Source organism: Pseudophryne corroboree, chromosome 6 (genome assembly GCF_028390025.1).
Source record: "Pseudophryne corroboree isolate aPseCor3 chromosome 6, aPseCor3.hap2, whole genome shotgun sequence".
In the NCBI taxonomy this organism is placed as follows: Eukaryota; Metazoa; Chordata; class Amphibia; order Anura; family Myobatrachidae; genus Pseudophryne; species Pseudophryne corroboree.
The window spans coordinates 509,812,069-509,836,847 of NC_086449.1; the positions used below are offsets into that span (position 1 = coordinate 509,812,069).

General features: G+C 46.7%; 1 protein-coding gene and 1 long non-coding RNA gene across 3 annotated transcripts in view; one reads left to right on the plus strand and one right to left on the minus strand.

The window, feature by feature from the left end:
* Positions 1 to 2,884, plus strand: part of CAPS2 (calcyphosine 2) — a 274,614-nt gene extending 271,730 nt beyond the window's left edge. For both annotated transcript variants that reach the window (XM_063927438.1, XM_063927439.1), the window contains exon 19: positions 1,792 to 2,884. In XM_063927438.1, the coding sequence (XP_063783508.1) occupies positions 1,792 to 1,967 (176 nt within the window). In that variant the 3' untranslated portion in view covers positions 1,968 to 2,884. The remainder of the gene's footprint in view (positions 1 to 1,791) is intronic.
* The window catches only part of LOC134932744 (uncharacterized), a 90,179-nt gene extending 65,644 nt beyond the window's left edge, over positions 1 to 24,535 (minus strand). The window contains exons 1-2 of the long non-coding RNA XR_010179470.1: positions 24,329 to 24,535; positions 18,209 to 18,319 (exon numbers count right to left, since the gene is read on the minus strand). This is a non-coding gene — a long non-coding RNA (uncharacterized LOC134932744). The remainder of the gene's footprint in view (positions 1 to 18,208; positions 18,320 to 24,328) is intronic.
* Positions 24,536 to 24,779: the final 244 nt, after the last annotated feature.

Below are 24,779 nucleotides of genomic sequence, written 5' to 3' on the forward strand. Positions count from 1 at the left end.
GGAGCCGGCTTTATAGCAAAGGGGGTGAATACATATGCATATGCCAATTTTAAAATTTTTATTTATAAGTAGACTATTTTGTGCATATTCATCACATAAAATTCAAATAAAAAAAAATTAAATTACAGGTCGTAATGTAACAAAATAGGTAAAAAGACAAGGTACAGTGCTTGCCCTTTAACTTGGCAAAGTCCATACTAGCACTTGCACTGTACATTTTCACCCTCAGTATGAATAAAGGTCTTTTCTCTACTCCGATCATTTTATTTCATGTTGCTTCTTTGGGATAACAATTTATATTTAACACAGAGGTAAGCATAAGTGGGTAGAAGACGCTTCAACATGAAAGTTGGCTGTATTGTAGATATGCCTAATTTAATGTTTAACAGCACCTGGGACATGGAGTGAGTGATGGAATCCTGGTGAGTTTGTGAAGTCCATTGATAGTGTATACAAATCTCATGGATTCCACCCAAAAGTCTAATAATAGGAGTTATTGCAATGTGTTTGTCTGAGCCTACTTGGCCACACTACTTCAAACAAAAAATGAACAAGGTGCAGCGGTGATCATGTGCCACTTATAATAAAGATTTCAAGGTCTTTTAAATTCAGATGGAAATAGTACTCCTTGAGTGATCAAGTGTAAATGTTGCTAAGTCATCTGGGTCTGAGGAGATCTAATTGGGTGCTTAAGTTCTAAAGGTATGGCAATCGAGAGAAGTCTTGGAGGTGGGATTGACAAAGAGTAATCAGAGAGTAATTGAGATGATGCTCTCATTGGTTGAGCTGTGCAGTGAGATTGGGTTGGAAATGTTGGAGGTTGGGAAAAAAGTCTGAGAGCATTGTATTTAAGGATTACATTAGATTCTGTAGGGGAAGAGTAGAGTGATGGCTTTGGCAGAGAGCAGAAGCAGAACAGCAAAAGAAGAGAACCAATCTTGCCACAATGTAAAGGATGGATTGTCGAGATGCAAGTGAGAAGAAGGCCAGAGTGGAGAAGGTTGCAGTAGTATAGGCACGAAATAATGTCGGCAGGGATACTGGTTTTGATTCCATCCAGTTTAAGAAGGGCTGATCTTGGTAGTGTTGGGAATTGTAGTTTCACAACAGCTGAGGAGGCACAGGTTGGCCAGGCCTGCTCTATAGGAATGGAGTTTAGTTTTCAACTTGCTGAGTTTTAGATAATATTGGGACATACATGAGCAGAAATGATTAATAAGAGAGATGGTATACATAAAAGTATGATATTACTTATACCTTTTTGTATTTGATATGCTAATTGGTAAACTAAGATGACATATGGATATGCAAAATATCTCTACACCTTCGAAAATGACGTTTCTATTTTGTTTATTTGAAGCCTCTTTACAGTTATGCGCTCTATGTAAAAAGTTTATTCATTGATTTCCAAATCCTACGTTCTTCAATTGAAAAGAATAATCATGTTAGCAGTATATGTCACATATGGTATTACTACTTTATTGTGCCTTCAAGGAACCCTGTGAATATTCATTAACAATCAAGCAATCCGTATACCAATATGTTTTAACTCCAAATCCTCAGGGTACCACAAAGGCCAAGTTTTTAACATCTCCCTGCATGTACCCAATTTGCATAAACTCATTACTAATGACATTTAATTGGAGGTGATTTGCATATGCTTTGGATGCCTGTAAGCTTTTCTATGGCTCTTGAGACTAAAAGAAAACTGCCATTTGTATTATCATGTTATATGTACAGTTCCAAGCTCAAAAAAAAATGTCCCTATTTTTTGTTTTCTTTATTTTGTAGGTTCTGCATCTGAAGTGGAAATCAAATCTTCATTCTTTGAAACACTGGAGCATGCTTGTAATGATCCCCAGGAAGTGTTGTACAGTGAATTTGAAAATTTTTATGAAGGACTGAGTATTGGCATCTTGCATGATGAAGACTTCATTAATATTTTAAGAAATGTCTGGGGAATATAAAGTACTGTGCTTAATACAAGTGATCTGTATTATGAGTTACCCAGTTTTAAGGCAAATGGTTTAATCTTCGCTGTTAAAGTATAGATTTACCAAATAGATTAATTAATTCTAAGAAAATATACTCTACATTTGCCCAGTGGCATAACCAATTGGATTTTATTTTATGTTTTTGAATTTGGAAAATCTTATTGTATGATTTTATGGGATTATGGCAGCTGTACAACAAACTTGATTAGTACATTTTCTCTGAGCAATGTGTTTATTCAAAGTTCTCCAGGGTCTCCAAATGTGAAAAAAAAAATTAAGTACAAGTATAAACAAAATTGTCTAGAGTTCTTATTAAACTTTTAGGGATACATTCATTAAATGTTAGGTCACATATTCCCTTTCTCCATCCAATGTTTGTTTCTGGACTATTACAGCTAGCCCTTTAACCACTTGCCTGGCATGGTTGCATCAGATGCGACCATGCCTGCAAGTGCATTATCTGACCTGGTGGCACAGGATGCGAGCAGTCAGATAAACAGTGTTAGCAACGGCAAGGAAGGGAAATTTCCCTCCGCTGCTGCTGTCAGAGGGACCGGAAGGTCCCTCTGCCTGCCTGCACTCACCCCTACTGATTGCCGTGCTGCCGATCACTGGTGATCGGTCAGCATGGCAGGATTACCCCATCCAGTGGCTGCAGACAATAGCAGCCGCTGGGGAGTGTAAATTAACCCCTCCAAGGCCCCCCTGTATACCTGGAGGCTATCCTGGCTTTCAAAATGAAAGCCGCAATGTTTCCGATGTTCTGAAGGTCGCGATGTTCCCGATCGATGTTTGGGGGAAAATTAAATAAAATTAAAAAAGAAAAAAAAAAAAAAAATGTTCTCACTAAAATCATTTTGAATAGGGTTAAAATCATGTTAACTCATTCACTCACTAATTCACTCATAAAAAAATGAAAATTTTGGAGTGGTTTTTTTTTGGGGGGAAATTAAGTGGTTAATTCTATTTCTCTGCCGTCCTAGTGGATGCTGGGGACTCCGTAAGGACCATGGGGAATAGACGGGCTCCGCAGGAGACTGGGCACTCTAAAGAAAGATTTAGGACTATCTGGTGTGCACTGGCTCCTCCCCCTATGACCCTCCTCCAAGCCTCAGTTAGATTTCTGTGCCCGGCTGAGCTGGATGCACACTAGGGGCTCTCCTGAGCTCCTAGGAAGAAAGTGTTTGTTAGGTTTTTTATTTTCAGTGAGACCTGCTGGCAACAGGCTCACTGCATCGAGGGACTAAGGGGAGAAGAAGCGAACCTACCTAAGTGGTGGTAGCTTGGGCTTCTTAGGCTACTGGACACCATTAGCTCCAGAGGGATCGAACACAGGACCCGACCTCGTCGTCCGTTCCCGGAGCCGCGCCGCCGTCCCCCTTACAGAGCCAGAAGCAAGAAGGTGGTCCAGAAAATCGGCGGCTGAAGACTTCTGTCTTCTCCAAGGTAGCGCACAGCACTGCAGCTGTGCGCCATTGCTCCTCATGCACACCACACACTGCGGTCACTGATGGGTGCAGGGCGCTGGGGGGGGGCGCCCTGAGCAGCAATACTGACACCTTGGCTGGCAAACTGGCACCATATATAGCCCCAGAGGCTATATAGGTGCTTTTTAACCCCTGCCAGAATCCATAAAAATGCGGGAGAAAGTCTGCGAAAAAGGGGCGGAGCTATCTCCTTCAGCACACTGGCGCCATTTTTCCCTCACAGCTCCGTTGGAGGGAAGCTCCCTGGCTCTCCCCTGCAGTCAATACACTACAGAAAGGGTTAAAAAGAGAGGGGGGGCACAATTTAGGCGCAGTATACAATATATATAGGCAGCTATAAGGGAAAACACTCTTATATGTGATATCCCTGTGTTATATAGCGCCCTGGTGTGTGCTGGCATACTCTCCCTCTGTCTCCCCAAAGGGCTTTGTGGGGTCCTGTCCTCTGTCAGAGCATTCCCTGTGTGTGTGCTGTGTGTCGGTACAGCTGTGTCGACATGTATGAGGAGGATAATGATGTGGAGGCGGAGCGAATGCCTGTAAATGTGATGTCACCCCCTGCGGGATCGACACCGGTGTGGTTGGACTTATGGAAGGATTACGTGAAAGTGTCAACTCCTTACACAAAAGGTCGACGACACAGAACAGCCGGCTACTCAGCTTGTGCCTGTTCCAGCGTCTCAAATGTCATGGGGGGCTCTAAAAACGCTAGCTACCTCAGATGGCAGAAACAGATGTCGACACGGATACCGACTCCAGTGTCGACGACGATGAGACTAGTGTACCCTCCAAATAGGTCCACCCGTTACATGATTGAGGCAATGAAAAATGTATTACACATTTATGATAATACCCCAGGTACCACATAAAAGGGTATTATGTTTGGTGAGAGAAAACTACCAGTAGTTTTTCCTGCATCTGAGAAATTAAATGAGGTGTGTGAGGAAGCGTGGTCTTCCCCCGGTAAGAAATTGATAATTTCTAAACGGTAATTGGCAGCGTACCCTTTCCCGCCAGAGGATAGGTCACGTTGGGAAACACCCCATAGGGTAGATACAGCGCTTACACGCTTATCAGAAAAGGTGGCACTACCGTCTCCGGATACGGCCGCCCTGAAGGAACCTGCTGATAAAAAGCAGGGGGTTACCCTAAAAGATATAGTCACACACTCGGGCATTATATTGCGACCAGCCATTGCTTCGGCATGGATGTGCAGTGCTCCCGCTGCGTGGTCAGATTCCCTGTCGGAAAATAACTATGGATAGGGACAATATTTTGCTGACAATAGAGCATATAAAAGACGTGGTCTTATACATGCGTGATGCACAGAGGGATATTTGCCGGCTGGCATCAAAAATAAGCGCTAGGTCCATTGCCGCCAGACGGGGGTTATGGACTCGGCAATGGTCAGGCGATGCCGACTCGAATTGGCACATGGAAGTTTTGCCCTATAAGGGGGTAAAACTGTTTGGGGATGGTCTTTCAGACCTCGTTTCCACAGCTACTGCTGGGAAATCGACTTTTTTGCCACAGGCTACCCCACAACAAAAGAAAGCACCGTATCATCAAGTACAGTCCTTTCGGCCCCAGAAAACCAAGAGGGCTAGAGGCTCATCCTTTCTGCCGAGAGGCAAAGGTAGAGGAAAAAGCTGCAGCACACAGCTAGTTCCCAAGAGCAGAAGTCCTCCCTGCGTCCGGTAAGTCCACAGCATGACGCTGGGGCTGCTCAGGCGGACCCGGGTACGGTGGGGGCCCGTCTCAGAAATTTCAGCGCCCAGTGTGCTCTCTCACATGGATCCCTGGGTCCTTCAAGTAGTATCTCAGGGGTACAGGCTGGAGTTCGAGACGTTCTTCCCCCCGCCGTTTCCTAAAATCTGCCTTACCGGCACCTCCCTCTGCCAGGGAGGCGGTGTTGGTGGCTATTCAACACTATAATCACAACAAGTGATTGTCAAGGTGCCCCTCCTTCAGCAAGGAAGGGGTTACTATTCCACAATGGTTGTGGTACCGAAACAGAACGGTTCGGTGAGACTCATCTTAAAATTAAAATACTTGAACTTTTATATCAGAAGATTCAAGTTCAAGATGGAATCGCTCAGGGCGGTTATTACGAGCCTGGACGAGGGGGATTACAGGGTCTCCCTGGACATCAAGGATGCGTACCTGCATGTCCCCATTTACCCTCCTCACCAGGAGTACCTCAGATGTGTGGTACAGGACTGTCACTATCAGTTCCAGACGCTGCCGTTGGAGTTGTCCACGGCACCGAAGGTCTTTACCAAGGTAATGGCCGAAATGATGATACTCCTTCGCAAGAAGGAAGTTTTTATTATCCCGTACTTGGACGATCTCCTGATAAAGGCGAGGTCCAAAGAACAGTTGGTAGTGGGGGTAGCACTCTCTCGGGAAGTGCTACAACAGCACGACTGGATTCTCAATATTCCAAAGTCACAGCTGGTCCCGACGACACGTCTTCTGTTCCTGGGAATGATTCTGGACACAGACCAGCAAAGAGTGTTTCTTCCAGTGGAAGCACACGAGTCCTGGAAAAAATGGTAGCTTCGTACGAAGCATAATTCCATTCGGAAGGTTCCACGTAAGGACGTTCCAGTGGGTCCTGTGGGACAAATGGTCCGGGTCCCATCTACAGATACAACAGCGGATAACCCTGTCGGCAAGAAACAGGTTATCGCTGCTGTGGTGGCTGCAGAGGGCTCATCTACTAGAGGGCCGCAGATTCGGAACACAGGACTGGGTCCTGGTGACCACGGAGGCCAGCCTTCGGGGCTGGGGTGCAGTCACACAGGGAAGAAATTTCCAAGGAGATTTCGCTTCACATAAATATTCTGGAGCTAAGGGCTATTTACAATGCCCTAAGCCAAGCAAGGCCCCTGCTTCAGAACCAGCCGGTACTGATCCAATCAGACAATATCACGGCGGTCGCCCATGTAAACAGACAGGGCGGCACAAGAAGCAGGATGGCGATGGCAGAAGCCACAAGGATTCTCCGATGGGCGACCTACACCCGGGAGAATGGGGACTTCTTCCAGAAGTTTTCCAAATGCGGGTAAACCGTTGGGAATGACCACGGGTGGACATGATGGCGTCCCGCCTCAACAAAAAGTTGAAAAGATATTGCGCCAGGTCAAGGGACCCTCAGGCGATCGCTGTGGACGCTCTAGTGACACCGTGGGTGTACCAGTCGGTTTATGTGTTTCCTCCTCTACCTCTCATACCCAAGGTACTGAGAATAATAAGAATGCGAGGAGTGAAAACCATACTCGTGGTTCCGGATTGGCCAAGAAGAGCTTGGTACCCGGAACTTCAAGAGATGCTGGCAGAGGACCCTTGGCCTCTGCCGCTCAGACAAGACCTGCTGCAGCAGGGACCCTGTCTGTTCCAAGACTTACCGCGGCTGCGTTTGACGGCATGGCGGTTGAACACCGGATCCTAAAGGAAAAGGGTATTCCGGAGGAAGTCATCCCTACCCTGATCAAAGCCAGGAAGGATGTCACCGCAAGACATTATTACCGCATTTGGCGGAAATATGTTGCTTGGTGTGAGGCCATGAAGGCCCGAAGGAGGAATTTCAACTGGGTCGATTCCTACACTTCCTGCAAGCAGGGGTGACGTTGGGCCTCAAATTGGGGTCCATCAAGGTCCAGATTTCGGCTCTGTCGATTTTCTTCCAGAAAGAACTGGCTTCACTGCCTGAAGTTCAGACTTTTGTCAAAGGAGTTCTGCATATTCAGCCTCCTTTTGTGCCCCCAGTGGCTCCTTGGGATCTCAATGTGGTTTTGGCATTCCTGAAATCACATTGGTTCGAACCACTTAAGACTGTGGAATTAAAATATCTCACGTGGAAAGTGGTCATACTGTTGGCCCTGGCTTCGGCCAGGCGGGTTTCAGAATTGGCGGCTTTGTCTTGTAAAAGCCCTTATCTGATTTTCCAGATGGATAGGGCAGAATTGAGGACTCGTCCTCAGTTTCTCCCGAAGGTGGTCTCAGCTTTTCACTTGAACCAACCTATTGTGGTGCCTGCGGCTACTAGGGACTTGGAGGATTCCAAGTTGCTGGACGTAGTCAGGGCCCTAAAAATGTATGTTTCCAGGACGGCTGGAGTCAGAAAAACTGACTCGCTGTTTATCCTGTATGCACCCAACAAGCTAGGTGCTCCTGCTTCATAGCAGTCTATTGCGCGCTGGATTTGTAGCACTATTCAGCTTGCGCATTCTGCGGTAGGATTACCGCAGCCTAAATCAATAAAAGCCCATTCCACAAGGAAGGTGGGCTCATCTTGGGCGGCTGCCCGAGGGGTCTCGGCTTTACAACTTTGCCGAGCAGCTACTTGGTCAGGGGCAAACACGTTTGCTAAATTCTACAAATTTGATTCCCTGGCTGAGGAGGACCTGGAGTTCTCTCATTCGGTGCTGCAGAGTCATCCGCACTCTCCCGCCCGTTTGGGAGCTTTGGTATAATCCCCATGGTCCTTACGGAGTCCCCAGCATCCACTAGGACGTCAGAGAAAATAAGATTTTACTCACCGGTAAATCTATTTCTCGTAGTCCGTAGTGGATGCTGGGCGCCCATCCCAAGTGCGGATTGTCTGCAATACTTGTACATAGTTATTGTTACAAAAATCGGGTTTTGTTGTGAGCCATCTCTTCAGAGGCTCCAATTGTTATCATACTGTTAACCGGGGTTCCTATCACGTGTTATATGGTGTGATTGGTGTGGCTGGTATGAGTCTTACCTGGGATTCAAAATCCTTCCTTATTGTGTCAGCTCTTCCGAGCACAGTTCCTAACTGAGGCTTGGAGGAGGGTCATAGGGGGAGGAGCCAGTGCACACCAGATAGTCCTAAATCTTTCTTTAGAGTGCCCAGTCTCCTGCGGAGCCCGTCTAGTCCCCATGGTCCTTACGGAGTCCCCAGCATCCACTACGGACTACGAGAAATAGATTTACCGGTGAGTAAAATCTTATTATTACACCAAACAGCATGTTCACTAAACACCCAGACTGTTCGTTACAACTGCCATAATTAATATAACTGCCATAATGAATACTTTATTTTGTCCTGTCTTGGTTTGTTTTATTGCTATATTTATGTGTTAATGTTTTTCATTTTGGTCCTGATTCTGAGTTAGACACACTTCCGATGTCTTACGCAGTTGAGAGCTTAATTTTTCGACTGTACATGCATCTAGGTCATATTGCTCATGCATCCGGAGTCCATGCGCACAGAGACGCAGTTGTGATTAAGACACACGGTCTCAGACCTTTTTGGAAAATGTATTTGGCAGGGACTGGGAGGTGGCTAAGTGTAGATGATCCAACTTATGGGCTTTGTTATGAGAGTATTGCTGAAGTGGTTCTGAACTCAGATGCATAATTGTTGGAGGTGTATGGGGGTGATTTAGACCTGAACGCTGGGCTGCTAACTTTGCTGTCCTACATTCAGGTAGTCGCCGCCTCCAGGGGGAGTGTAAATTTGCATCCCATGTGTACACTGAGCTGCAAAAATCCACTTTGTGCAGTCTCTGCGCAGCCCAGGACTTACTCCTCCAGTGCAATGAGAACAGACTGATCAGGGCCAGAGCTGACGTCAGACACCCTCCCTGAAAATGCTTGGGCACACCTACGTTTTTCCGGACACTCACAATAAACGGTAAGTTACCACCCACAAACAGCTTCCTCCTGTCATTCACCTTGCGAACGTCCGTGCGATTTAATTTTTTGCACAATCCCGTCGCTGACTGCCCGTGCCTTTTAGTTGTTGTCCAACACATGTGCGCATTGCAGTGCATGTGCAGTTAAGAGCCCCATACACTAGAACGATAATGCCCAATTTAATCCGATTTCGGGCATTCGGCCCAATATATCGGATGAAATCGGGCATTTTGGAGGTGTATCCGATCCGATGCGCGTTCCCGTGAGCATTGGATCGGATCCTCCAGATTGAATGTGCTGCACATTCAATCAGATCTGACCTGGGGGCATGGCTGGGATCGCCCAGTATACATCGGATGCAAAAGGACAGCATACAATGTATCTTGGGCAATCCTGCCCCACGGGAGGCTGCCGGGGTGATCGCCTGCGACATGTCAGACGGACATGTCGCATAAGTATATGTGGCCCTTAAGTATCTGATCACCTGCTGTGCAAAAAACGCACAGCAGCGATCAGGTATGTATCAGGCCCTATGACTGAGAATCTGCACTTGGCATAGGGCTGGTGCAAGTTTTGATGGTGCACCCGTTGGTTGCGTCTAAAGCTGCACAAAGTGGGCATATCAACCCTTGCACGTTCATGGCTATACACCAGGGAAGGGTTTGTAGCGGAATTTGCATAAAGTCCCAGACATGTGACCAGCAAAAGGACCGCTGCGTCTGACTCAGAATCAAGACCTTTGTGTGTTTTTTTTCTAGTTTTGATATACAACACAACTTTGTTACACCAATTGTAATCATTCTCATAATTATAAAGGATATTTATTTTTACAGATTATCAAATATATTTTTAATTGTTTTTTGAGAAATTCGCTGTTAGACAACTTTTAATTTTACTTATCGCATCTGAAAACAGTTGTATGAGTGTCTGCTAGTCCAGTGCTGTTTTCCAACTAGTGGCTGTTGTGTGAATGCGCTTACATTTTGTTGAATATGATGGGCCTCATTTACAGTTAGCAGCAATTCCAGCTTAAAGGTGCAATTTTGCACCTGGACAAACCATATCTCAGTGCAAGGGGGGGTGTATATGTAAATTCCCTTTTTTATGTAGTACACAAATACAAAACAGCCGATTTTATGCTGCAATTTACAGTTGCCCTAGAACATGCCCCCTCCCAACTGTAAATCTGTTCATTTTAACAGGACATCCCTCAGAGATTTACCAATGTGCAGCATTGCATTGTGTACCTGTATTTACGCCAAGTTTTCGACATTTTGTTTCACCCTTACTGGTGAGCTCTTGGAGTGGAGATGCATTAGTCCACTGTGGGGGGTGCGGATATTTGAGTCATTAGGCCCCTTGGCATAGTGCGGCAAATCACACTTTTACTAAGAGGAGGACAAGCAAGTTGTTTCAGAATTGCACATCACATTTCCTATTAAGTCCATTTCACTAGGAAGTGAATGGGGTGCGGGAAGGTAACCTATTCCTCCAGCAGTGTAAATATGGGTGAATTCCGTTAACCCCATTAATTTAACAGGAGTGAACAAGATGGTAGCATTGGGCTTTAATGGCCGGGGCTATTTAATCACAGACCTTTTTTTCTTGCCCATTAAATTAACCTGTTATTGGGCGATCAGTTAGCCCGCAATAAATTACTGCGGCTAATTGAATACCCCCCGAAAGACTCTGAATTTGGGAATCTCCTGGATTCTCTGGTATAGCAGGCGAGTATGGATTTACTCATCTTTGAATGAGGCTAGATGTATGCACAGCAGTACATGCGTACAACAAAGGGGCTGATTCAGATCTGATCGGTGCTGTGCGTTTTCGCACAACAGCAATCAGGTCTGAACTGCGCATGCGCACGCTGGTGCATGGCAGACAACCGTCAGCTGTCGTAGCCCTGCGATCGCCTGATTGACAGGCAGAGGCGGTCGCTGGGCAAGCCAGTACCGTTTAGCCGCCGTTTAGTGGGCACGGTCCGGGCAAAGCAGGCGTGCCCGGACCGTTGGGGAGGCGGGCCGGGCCATGGCGGTTGCGTAACAACATACGCAGCTGCTGCGGCCCGAGCAGCGATGATTAGCTCCCTGCCAGCGCGCAGGAGCTGCGCTGGTAGGGCGCTACTCCTGAAGTACAAAAGCATCGCCGCTGTGCAATGCTTTTGTACTTGTGCAACGAGGCAAGGACTGACATGCGGGGCGGGCTAGCCCTGTGCCTGGCGTCCCCCCTCATGTCAGTGTGACTGATCGTAGATGTGCTAAATTCACCACATCTACGATCAGTTCTGAATTAGCCCCTAAATCATGCAGTTAATATGCAGTCAGTTCCATAATCATACATTTCTGTCACTGTCTCCAATTACATTGGTTAGTAGATATGCGCTTTGTCATTGCCTCTGAACAGCCAGGTGTCAGGATTCTGTAACTTTGTCTGTCCCCGGAGGGGGCACTAGTGGGTCAGTGTAGGAGTGATAGAGGAAACGGGGAGACTGACTAAAAGTTCCGCACATGAGCACTTGATATTTATTATCACACAGGGATAATGGATGACAGGAACAATTAATAATAACTTAATCCGATAAATGAATATTTCAAAAGTCACTGGTAACAAATGAGCAATGAAGATGAACTTGTAACTTGATATAAATGATAAGGCAATAATGAAATCAGATGCAGCAAATGAAACTCCGATATATAATAAATAGCAATCAAAGCACACAGTCTCTGTAGAAGCACACGTCTTTCAGCCAAGCAAGGCCCTAGCAGGAGACCGTTCTAACACAGCAAGTTGTTAAGTGCTGAATGCAATGCACAATGCTAGATGCTGGTAATCAGGTGCACAGGCTGAGTAATGGAAGAACACCTGAAGAAAGTCTCTTACTGCAAGTTGTTGTGGCAAACTGTGGCTGGAGTTCATAGCAAACTGAAGACTGAAGAATGACAAGGAAACCACTGGAAACAGGAACACAGGAACCAGGAGAACTTGTACACCGAATGTGACTCGTAGGAAAGCTGGAATGGATGCTGGTACTTGTAGTTCCACAGGAACACTGGAACAGGGAAACAACTTGGAAATACCAGAAATAGGAGACTGCTGGAAACAAAGGATTGAAGACTGGAACTGGAATGGAACTGCTGGAACCTGTAGTTCCACAGGTCCAATACACTGGGGAATCTCTGCAGACAGAGGACAGGAGACGGATGTCCAAGGCCATGAGACTGAGCCAGGAACTGGAGTTTATACCCCTTGGTCTGTGATGATTGGATGTTGCATCTCTGTGAGAACACACCCCGCTGGATTGGGTGTTCAGATCAGCTGTGAGTTAGCTGAAGCACTGTGTACTCCAGGCTGCAGTAGACTGAAAACTGGAACTGAACTGAACTGCTGAAACCTGTAGTTCCACAGTAGTGATGCGATGGAGAATGCAGATTCCTGACACCAGGTTAGTGCTTTTCTCACTGTTTAAAGTCAGCCAGGTTAGTATGGAATTATGTTAGTCCCACATATTAATAAGCAATTTTAGTCCAATTTAGGGGGTAATTCAGATCTGATCACTGCTGTGTGTTTTTGCACAGCGGGCGATCAGATCTGAACTGCGCATGCATATGCACCGCAATGCGTCAGTGTGTCGCACAACAGCGACAGGCATCGGCACCTAGCGATGGGATGGTGCGAAAAATCCGAACGCACAGACGTTTGCAAGGTGATTGACAGGAAGAGGCCTTTTGTAGGTTGCAACTGACCATTTTTCCGGGAGTGCCTGGAAAAACGCAGGTGGGATTAGGCGTTTTCAGGGAGGGTGTCTGGCGTCGGCTCCGACCCCGATCAGCAGGAAACAATTGCAGTGGAATAGTAGGTCCTGGGCTGCGCAGAGACTGCACAAAATCAGTTTATGTAGCTCTGCTACACAAGCAGTCGCACACTTGCACAGCGCTTTTAGGGTGTGTACACACGTTGAGATCCCTGCTATGTTCGATTTTGACTATGCGATTTCCCTTGAACTCCCCCAGAGCCCAGACAGCACAGATAGGACAGATTTTGACTATCTGTGCTTGAGATTTTGTCTATGTACGATTTTGACTAAGTGCCAATTTTGACTATACTTTACACTAGATAGTCAAGATTGACTTGCCTGCACAGTCTATCTAGCCTTACGATACCGACCCCACGGGAGCGCGCATCGGATCGAATCTGTATCGCAAGCTGCCTAGCACCATGAGATATGCACTAACTTTTCATAAGATTTTGACTATATAGTCAAAATCTTACAGATTTATCTCACCGTGTGTACACACCCTTACCCTCCCCTTGTAGGCGGCGACTATCTGATCGCAGGGCAACAAAAAATGCAGCCCAGCGATCAGATCTGAATTACCCACTTAGTGTATTGGTAATTACCAATAAAGCACTAGCCGGGCTGTTTGATGGCAGTGCCAAAGCCCATGTGTACTAACCAATGTGATTGGAGACAGTGACAGAAATGTATGATTATGGAACTGACTGCATACTATCACTGAATTAACAGCTGCTTTGGACTGGATTAAGTATATAGCGAGAGGTTGATTGGTTTTGTTCTACTAATTTGATTAAATGCTTAGTGGTAATTTATATAAGTTAATTGAAAATGTAGTGGATTGGTATATTAGCCAGAAAGTAGCTGTAGAAAGCGTTAATTGAATGTCTTTCTTTTATATGTTTTAAATATTAATCACCGGCCGTGTGTATATTGTGAGTGTAATAAATGTTTTATGTATAATATATCCCGGGCTGAGCAGTGCTTCATTTATTTATATTTGGATGTACTTCTATTTCTATAGGGTTACCGTGACCCCCATCTGAAGCTGCAGTTCTACAGGGAGGGATATTGGACCATATTACGGAATTCTCATTGTCAGCGCCTGAATAATTTTATTGTAGGATGCACAAGCATATTGTGCTGATTAAAATGATATGCTGCATGCCTATATTCTCTGTGCATCTGTGACTGTATCTGTATACAAAATGGTACATTGCAGTATTTACTAGGAAAACTCTGTACCGTACCATTTTGTATGCAGCTATAGCCACAGTCACAAACACAATATAGGCATCCCACATATCCTTGTAAACCGCATAAACAGCTTGTGGATTCTATTCATATAGTAATGCAAAACAGTTGCACTGAAATGGAAAAGTCACACGAAAATATGCACAAAGCTACCAAGTTACTCCACAGCATGGCTCAACTAGAAGGGTTGTTTAACATGCCAGGAGGCTAGATGTATCTAATGTTGAGGAATATTTGGATATAATCGGCCTGGATAATAAAATATCTCTCAAAAGGCATAGGTATATTGTATTGTCAGAAAATCCAGGAATTAGTAATGTAAGAGCTGAGCAATATGGTCTAATGGTAGACAAGACCAAACCAGAGTCATATTTTCGTGGCAAAAAAATCTAATGGTCTTGGAAGGGGGGTGGAATAAATCTACATTGAAACACCAATAATTAAATTCAGTTAGCAGTGCTGTGTGTTTGACACTGCTATGGACCAAAACCAAAATTGCAATACAGATGCAGCAGTGATGCTTTTCAGTGACGTAAATGCGAGGCAATGCAAGTGTAACATCCGCCCACAAGTGAACAGAGATGCCCACCGAAGCCATCACAACATGTTCAGTAACGAGGTACTCAGATACGAGGAACATTGACTCCATTAGTAACTCCATGGCCGCACAGAATAGCCATGAGATACGTTTTATGTGACCATGAAAATGGTCATGACACACCTGCCTTTTGGTCTCTAACAGTCAATCACCCTGTGACTGATTCCTCACTGCGAATGGCACTGTAAAGGTACCTTGGCGCATGCGCACTGTGGCCATGTTGCATGTGCAGTTTACCATCGAAGTTGTGACCGAAACTGAATCAGGGCAATGACGAAGAGAAAATATACTTCTATGAATGTATATAGAGAACCAATGTATTGCAAATAATGCTGATTAATTTAGTGGTATTTGGTGGTGCACCTTTAAGTAGAATACTAGTTGTGAGGCGATCAAGGTTGTAGTGCTCTCTCCTGGGGTAGATAGGCACTTTCGAACACACAGCAGCCAGGAAACTACACCAGTCCTGGGTTTTTGTGCAATCTAGCCAAAACTACTTTGTTCTTTGTTCTGGGACAGGGCCACACCCACCCCTACATCTGAAGCATCAGTTTGCACCACAAATTCCCTTTAATAATCAGGTGTCGTCAGAAGTGGTTGGTAGAAAGATACTACTGAAAAAGTTTTTTGCCAACAAAGGGAATGATGCCTTACCAAGGGAGGGGATACTAACACAACAATAATAATCCCAATGGAGCCAACAACAATATTTGAAACTGAACAAGAACTTCAGAACTTAGAAGCCTTGATATAATTATCAGATGACCCCAGTCAGAGGAGCTGCTCCACTATACAAACAAGTAGAGCATCCTATAATAGGAAATCCACATTTATGCCACAGGAGACTATCTGCTCTGAGGTATGTAAAAATCTTTATGGATTTGGTATCGAAAGCTCTTGATACATTACATACAAACAATAAGAAACATCACCCCATATATAATACCTTTAACTAGGAAGAGAGACTGGCACTGTAAGAGGCTGAAACAATGGGATTATGTCATCTTTAAACCATCTGATGAAGGTGGTAACTTTATGAATATGCCTAAGTATATGTATCTTGCTGAAGGCCAGAGATAACTGTTGAAATCACTATGTTACAAGTAACTTCTGTTTAATCCCACAGATAATTTTGCCTATGTATACACAAGGATGACAGATGATACATACAAGAAAAGCATAATATCTAAACAGGAATATTAGTTGATCACTCCAAAACCCCAACCTTCTACATGCTGCCAAAGGTGTATAAGAACTTAAATAAGCCTCCAGATAGACCGATCATTTCAAGAATTGACGGCGTCTCTGAACAGGCTAGCATTTTTGTGTACAAGCAGCGTCACGTCACGTCATGAGTTTACCCTCTTAACTGCAAGACACGTCGCATTTTGAGAAAATTGAATGATGTTGTTTGGGATGGAGACCAATTTTTGGTCACACTTGATGTTGAAGCATTATATACAGACTAGCATTAATCACCAGGATGGCTTGAGAGCGGTCAGCCACTTTTTACACTCTGACGGGATGAGGACTTTCACAAATTCTTACTCAAATTATTGGAGTTTATACTCCATCTAAATTACTTTACATAGTAACATACTGTAGTTGTTTAGGTTGAACAAATACAATTGTCCATCGAGTTAAATCTATATTTTGATTTACTGCTAGCACTGGATTATCTTTCCTGAGCCAGATACTGTCATACATTGTTATTACAGATTATATCCTTGGATGCCGTTTTCAGCTAAAAAATTGTCTAACCCTTTCTTAAACACATCAATTGAGTCAGACATTACAACCTTCTCTGGAAGTGAATTCCATATCCTTACTGCTCTCACTGAAGAAACTCTTCCTTCGCTTGGTGTTAAACTTCCTCTCCTCTAACTTTAGAGGGTGACCGCATGTCCTGTGTACAGATCTCTCGATAAGCAAATTGCTAGACCGGTCCATGTATTGTCCCTTGAGGTATTTGTAAATATTAATCATGTCTCCTCTTAGACGCCTTTTTTCTAGTGTAAACGTATCTAACCTAGAGAGTCTTTCCTCATGATCCAATGATGCTAAGCCGTTAATCAATTTTGTAGCTCTTCTCTGAACCTTTTCAAGTTCTACTATGTCTTTTTTTTTTTATGGTGAAGAGCCCAGAACTGTACACAGTATTCTAGATGCGGCCGTACCAATGATTTATACAGTGGCAGGAATACACTTTTCATCCATTTAAGTTCTTCTTATGGACAAAAGGAACAGCTATGGGTGTGGCATGTGCACCCACATATGCCAATCTGTAACTTTGGTGGTGGAAGAAAGAAGTTGTCTTTTGTGAGGATAACAAAAAATACACTAGCCAAGTCATGATTTGGCAGTGCTACATCTATGACATTTTACTGACTTGGCATGAAACAGAGATGGATCTTCTTGAATTTATCTCCATCCTTAACCATCATAACATTAATCTAAAACACACATGACATTAGTAAAGCATCAGTGACTTTCCTTGATCTAAAAATCTTCATCAATCAGACGAGTGATATCAATACAGAGCATTTTAGAAAAAAATATGTCTACAGTGTATTGCATCATGACAGCTCATACGTTCCTCCAACGCTGAGAAGCATATCTCAAATGTGAACTTCTCAGGCTACGCCACAACTGTTCTGAACAGGAAATTTGTAAAACTAAAAGCCTGGAACTGACCCAGAGATCGATGAATAGGGCTACAGCAAGAGGACAAAAAATGTGCTATACATCATGTCTCCCACACAGATAGAGACCAGTTGATCTTTCTTACAAAATTTGATTTGTTGTAGACTTTTGCAAGGACTGGAAAGATCTTAGAAGCAATAATTAAAAAAACATTTCCATACTCTTATGCTGACCTCAGGGAAGCATTAGAACCGCAACCGTCATTCAGCTGCCAACAATGTGCCAACCTTCAGGATTACTTGGTCAAAAGCCACTTTGAAAGGAACCCACAAAATAAATCTAAAATGAAAGGTACATTTCCATGCGGCAACTGCAAGGCCTGCTGCCATATGACTTGAGTGGACAAACCGAAGGATAGTTTTGGCAACCAATTTTTCAACTGTAATGTTAATGGGAGTGGTCTGTTCTCTTGAATGTCCATGTGGTTTGAGATACGACGGTATAACATCATGTACTCTCAAACAGGGAATCCTGGAGCATGCAGGAAATATTCGACACGCAATTACTGATGGGTTCGGTATGAATTACCGAAGGCCGGGTTGCCAGCAGTCAGTATACCGACAGCAGCATCCCGGACACCAGTATGCTGGCAGTGGGGTGAGCGCTAGTAAGCCCCTTGTGGGCTCACTGCACTCGCCATGCTGCGGGCACCATGGCTCGTTGCACTTGCCGCAGGTTACATTCTCCATCTATGGGTGTCACCTACCTCGCCCGTATTTCTGCGCCGTCATTGTACCGCTGAGCAGGATTCCGGCATCAGCATTGTGATTGCGGGGATCCCGTGCGACAGTATGTTAACCGCTTCCCGTACCGATACCTAGAAAATTAAAAATATTAGACCAGTTGTGAGGCACTTTCTGAGGACACATAAGGGCTCTTACAAAGGCCTCAAAGGTTTTGGAATAAAGAACACGTCAAATTTGGAATTAGAGGCGGCAATCTCAATAAAACCTTGTTACAAAGGGAGAACAAATGGACATTCAGACTTAACACAATTACTCTGGCATGAATGAAGTCATCAATTATAGTGCCTTCCTATAAAAGTTTTTACAATAGTACCCACTTTAATATTTGATTGGGATTTCCACAACAATACACTTAGGCAAGATATGTGTCACACTAGCTATTTATGTTGAAAATTAATCTTCCTTCCAAAATATGTCATAACTTCTTAAGGTGCATACACACAGAGATTTTAACTATGAGAGATTTTGACTGAGCGTTTTCACTTGAACTGACAGTAGGCGATTTTCACTAACTTTACCAGCGATTATGGCTAACTCATTTAAGCAAGGGGATGCTTTTCTTTTCCAGCGACTTAGCCAAAATTTACTTGCCTGCACAGTCTATTTTTAGCAGCGATAGAGACCTGGCGGGGACGCGCATCGCTATCGCTGGCTGTGTACACACAGAGCGATATGCACTAACTTTCTGAGCGATTTTGACTATATAGTCAAAATCGCTCAGCTATATCGCTCCGTGTATGGACCTTAACATCTTGAGATATGCACTAACTTTTCTTAAGATTCTGACTATATATATTCAAAATCTTACAGATTTATCTCACCGTGTGTACACACCTTTATATGTCCCCATTTATTAGTCATCATTACTGCCTTCACTTTATAACTTTTTTTTTGTTGTCATTTCTTAATTCCCATACAGCAGGGGTGGGCAGACTTTTTGAGTCGGTGATCTACTGTGAAAGCTGAAAAGCTTTTGTGATCTACCTAGGTGGGATAATAGCGCGCCCAAAAAGGGCATGGCATAAAAAAGGGGCGTGGCCTCGCTGCACATGGTGTAATGACTGTCTCGCACGACATCACGCATTGGCCCCCACAGGTAAAAACCTCAAACACATATGCCCCCACAGTGCCAGATACAGATATGCCCCCATAGTGCCAAATACACATATGCTCCCATAGTGCCACATATGCCCCCACAGTGTCATGTGCCCACAGTGCCAGATATGCCCTCACAGTGCTAGATATGCTCCCACAGTGCCATGTGCCCACAGTGCCAGATATGCCCCCACAGTGCTAGATATTCCCTCCACAGTGCCATGTGCCCACAGTGCTAGATATGCCCCCACAGTGCTAGATATTCCCCCCACAGTGCCATGTGCCCACTGTGCCAGATATGCCCCCACAGTGCCATATATGCCCCCACAGTGCCACATATGCCACCACAGTGCCAGATACGCCCCCATAGTACTGCTCACCGTTTTGCTGCTGTGGTGAGGAGAGCGCAGCGCACGCCTCTCCTGCCTGCCGCCCTGCCCCTCAATCTGGTCTCCGGCAGTGACGGCAGCGTGTATATCTCAAATCAGGTGCCGGTCCGCGAGCTCTGATTGGCTAACGAACTGGCGCCTGATTTGAGATATACATTCCGCCGTCACTGCCGGAGACCAGACTGAGAGGCAGGGCGGCAGGCAGTAGAGGCACGTGCTGCACTCTCCCCACCTCTGTGGATGGGTGGCGGATTGCGATCGACTGGTTGCATGTCCGCGGTCAACCTGTTTGGCCACCCATGCCATACAGTAAATACACATTTTACGTCCACATATTTGCTTTTTATTTACCCATTATTACTTTGCATACTGTTTCACCTAATGTTTGACCACACCCACCGTACTATACCCTCATATTCAAGACTTCATATCACCCCACTTTATACTGCGTACATTTATGCACAACCACCATGATGATGTTCCAAGATTTTCATCTTTTCAATTAAATTAAGTGTTTTTACTCATGTTATTTAATAATGTCTTAGAATAGTTTGTGATACATTAAGATTTCGTAATGGAGAACAGATTTGGGAGTGTAACTCACACAACCCCCTGCTTACTTATTCCTTAATTGTGTAGATATAGGTATTGTTTGGTCTATTTCACAGAACTCTGGCTTCTAACATACCTGCTCATTTATTACAGTAGATTTATTTTCAGCTTGCAAGACCAATTTACCAATTTACAACACTTGCTCACCAGAAAAATATGAACATACACATCCTGCTTAATAAGGGAGATATAACCAGCTGCCAACTGACAAATTTATTGACCACGTATTAGCTATCTATTTACAATTTGTTGACCCTATTCAGGGGCGTCAGAATGTTTTTAGGTTGGGGGGGCAAGATATAGTCTCATTTTGGCGCCCCTAAATTGCTGAATCGCTAAAGGCCAGATCCACCTGAAATACATTGAGAAGACCAGATCCACACTAAGGGGGTCATTCAGATCTGATCGCTGCTGTATGTTTTCGCACAGTGGGTAATCGGGTATTAACGGCGCACGTGCGTTGGACAGCAACAAAGGGTGTCGCTGGTCAGCGAGAGGATGATGCAAAAAATCCGTTGGCACGGGCGTTTGCAAGGTGATTGACAGGAAGTGGCCGTTTGTGGGTGGAAACTGACCGTTTACTGGGAGTGTCCGGAAAATCGCAGGTGTGCCCAAGCATTTTCAGGGAAGGTGTCTGACGTCAGCTCCGGCCCCGATCAGCCTGATGTGATCGCACTGTAGGAGTAAGTCCTAGGCAGTGCAGAAACTGCACAAAGTGGATTTTAGTGGATTTTAGCAGCTCGGCGTACACATGCAGTTGCACACTTGCACAGCAAATATACACTTCCCTTGGAAGTGGCGACTATTTGAACACAGAACAGCAAAATAAGCACTTCAGCTCTCCCATGTCACTCTAGTTTCCCAACATGTGCCCCATGTAGCAGGGAGAGTAGGTCAAGCACTAGCAGTGACCAGTGCAGTGCTGGCGTCATGGTGACTGATAGTAGTGGCAGTGGGAGTTACAGGGAGGGCCAGGGCAGGGATGCTGAGGGGGAGTTACAGGGAGGCTGAGGGCATGGATGCTGAGGGGGAGTTACAGGGAGGCTGAGGGCAGGGATGCTGACAGGGAGTTAGAAGGAGTGTGAGGAGCACTGAGGGTGGAATTACAGGAAGGATGAGGGCTGGGATGCTGAGGGGGGAGTTACAGAGAGGGTGAGGGCAGGGATGCTGAGGGGGAGTTACAGGGAGGGTGAGGGCAGGGATGCTAAGGGGGCGTTACATGGCGGGTAAGGCAGGGACACTGATGGGGAGTTACATGGCGGCTGAGGACAGGGACACAGACGGGGAGTTACAGGGAGGGTGAGGACTTGGGCGCTGACAGGGAGTTAGAAGGAGCGTGAGGAGCACTGAGGGTCGAGTTACAGGAAGGATGAGGGCTGGGACGCTGAGGGGAGAGTTACAGGGAGGGTGAGAGTAGGGATGCTGAGGGGGGAGTTAGAAGGAGGGTGAGTGCACACTGAGGGGGGAGCTACATGGAGGGTGAGGGCAGGGATGCTGACGGGGAGTTACTGGGAGGGTGAGTGGAAGGGGTGCTGATGGGGTGTTAAAGGGAGGGTGAAGGCAGGGGCACTGAGGGGGGAGTTACAGGGAGGGCGAGGGGAGGGGCACCGAGGGTGGACTTACAGGGAGAGTGAGGGAAGGGGCATATAAAAATAGCTTTATTAGAATAAATAAAATACTCTAAATCCAAGTGTGGATTAAACATTCATATACAGATTATAACATATGGAGAGCCACCCCCATCCCCCCCCCCCCCCCCCCCCGACTGCTGATTACCATATATTTGGAGTGTAAGTAGCGCCTCCTCTTTTCTTTAGGAAAAAGCACCAGCCTGTCACACGTGGGATTCTGTCTGTGTGCTGCGGCTATCCCTTTGATTTAGAGCAGCCCACTGGGGAGGCGGAGCTCGGGACTCGGAGAGTACTCAGAGTTGACAAAGATAGTGTGGTCTTCCTGGGCGGGTGAGCGGCACATCTCTTCATGCTGCCATCGCCACTGCTGCGCTGCCTGTGGTAAGTGAGACAGGCTCTGGCAGCAGCGGCAGCAACAGGCAGGACAGTGCGGCTTCCTCAATAATGACGCAGAGAGGGGGGAGCGGCTTTTCATGCTGCCGGCGCAGCTGCTGCCTGTCAGAGTGACAAGCGCTGGCAGCCAGCAGCAACAGCAGCACTTCTCAGCAAGGAGGTGTGACGGGGAGATAGAAAGTGTCAGGGAAATAGTGGGTGACAAAAAGACATTGGGTGACAGAAAAATAGTGGGTGACATGGTGAGGGAGACAGGGAGATACTAGGTGATGGAGACAGTGGGTGACAGGTAGAGACGGTGTCAGGAAGAGAGAGTTACAGGGAGATAATGGGTGACATGGTGAGGGTGACGGGGATAGTGGGTGACAGCCAGGGGGATATTGGGTGACATGGTGAGGGTGACAGGGGGATAGTGGGTGACATGGTGAGGGTGACAGGTGGATAGTGGGTGACAGTGAGGGTGACAGGGGGATAGTGGGTGACATGGTGAGGGTGAGAGGTGGATAGTGGGTGACATGCTGAGGGGGACGGGGATAGTGGGTGACATGGTGAGGGTGACTGGGGGATAGTGGGTGACATGGTGAGGGTGACGGGGGGATTGTGGGTGACATGATGAGGGTGACGGGGGGATAGTGGGTGACATGGTGAGGGTGACGGGGGGGGGATAGTGGGTGACAGTGAGGGTGACAGGTGGATAGTGGGTGACATGGTGAGGGTGACGGGGGTATAGTGGGTGACAGTGAGGGTGACAGGTGGATAGTGGGTGACATGGTGAGGGTGACAGGGGGATAGTGGGTGACAGGGGGATAGTGGGTGACATGGTGAGGGTGACAGGTGGATAGTGGGTGACATGGTGAGGGTGACGGGGGGATAGTGGGTGACATGAGGGTGACGGGGGGGATAGTGGGTGACATGGTGAGGGTGACGGGGGGATAGTGGGTGACAGTGAGGGTGACAGGTGGATAGTGGGTGACATGGTGAGGGTGACGGGGGTATAGTGGGTGACAGTGAGGGTGACAGGTGGATAGTGGGTGACATGGAGAGGGTGACAGGGGGATAGGGGGTGACAGGGGGATAGTGGGTGACATGGTGAGGGTGAGAGGTGGATAGTGGGTGACATGCTGAGGGTGACGGGGATAGTGGGTGACATGGTGAGGGTGACGGGGGGATAGTGGGTGACATGGTGAGGGTGACGGGGGGATAGTGGGTGACATGGTGAGGGTGACGGGGGGATAGTGGGTGACATGAGGGTGACGGGGGGATAGTGGATGACATGGTGAGGGTGACGGGGGGATAATGGGTGACAGTGAGGGTGACAGGTGGATAGTGGGTGACATGGTGAGGGTGACGGGGGTATAGTGGATGACAGTGAGGGTGACAGGTGGATAGTGGGTGACATGGTGAGGGTGACAGGGGGATAGTGGGTGACATGGTGAGGGTGACAGGTGGATAGTGGGTGACATGGTGAGGGTGACAGGTGGATAGTGGGTGACATGGTGAGGGTGACAAGTGGATAGTGGGTGACATGGTGAGGGTGACGGGGGTATAGTGGGTGACAGTGAGGGTGACAGGTGGATAGTGGGTGACATGGGGAGGGTGACGGGGATAGTGGGTGACAGGGGGATAGTGGGTGACATGGTGAAGGTGACAGGTGGACAGTGGGTGACATGGTGAGGGTGACAGGTGGATAGTGGGTGACATGGTGAGGGTGACAGGTGGATAGTGGGTGACATGGTGAGGGTGACAGGGGGATAGTGGATGATAGGGCACAGCCAGCCTCCTAACCCTCCCCCCCCCCCCCCACTGCACGGTGACAGGGGCAGGGGATGCCTCCCAACAGCACTGACTGCCTCCTCCCCCACCCCCACCCCTTTCACAGAGCACAGAAGATGCCTCCAGTGGCACAGCCAGCCTCCTCTAACCCTAGTCACAGGGGATGATGCCTCCAGTCGCCTCTTACCTCTCTCCCCCACGCTGTCCCCGGGGATGCCTCCTGCCGCACAGTCCACAGCCAGGCTCCTCACCCTCTCCGTTCCCGCTCACCTGTCCGACTCCAGGCTCAGTAGGTCCGCCGTCGGCTGCATCCATCGCGCGTGGAGAGATCTCCTCCTCCCTCAAGCTGACGGCCGGGATGCTCGCACCTCGCAGAGCAGAGCAGAGTTCAAGGAGGCGGAGCTCCTCTGGCAGCAGGGATGCTGCTGTGTAACTAGCAGCGTAGCGGCAGCAATAACAAACAAAAAATGATGGGGGAGGGGTCCGCACTGGGCGCTACACGGAGCGGAGGATGTAATGTGCGGTCTATCACCTGACCGCACATCGCTCCTCCGCTCCTCCTCTACCCTGATCGGCGCCTCTCTATGGGGTCTATTCATGTAGAAAACGAAATCAGAATTGCTACTTATCACTATACA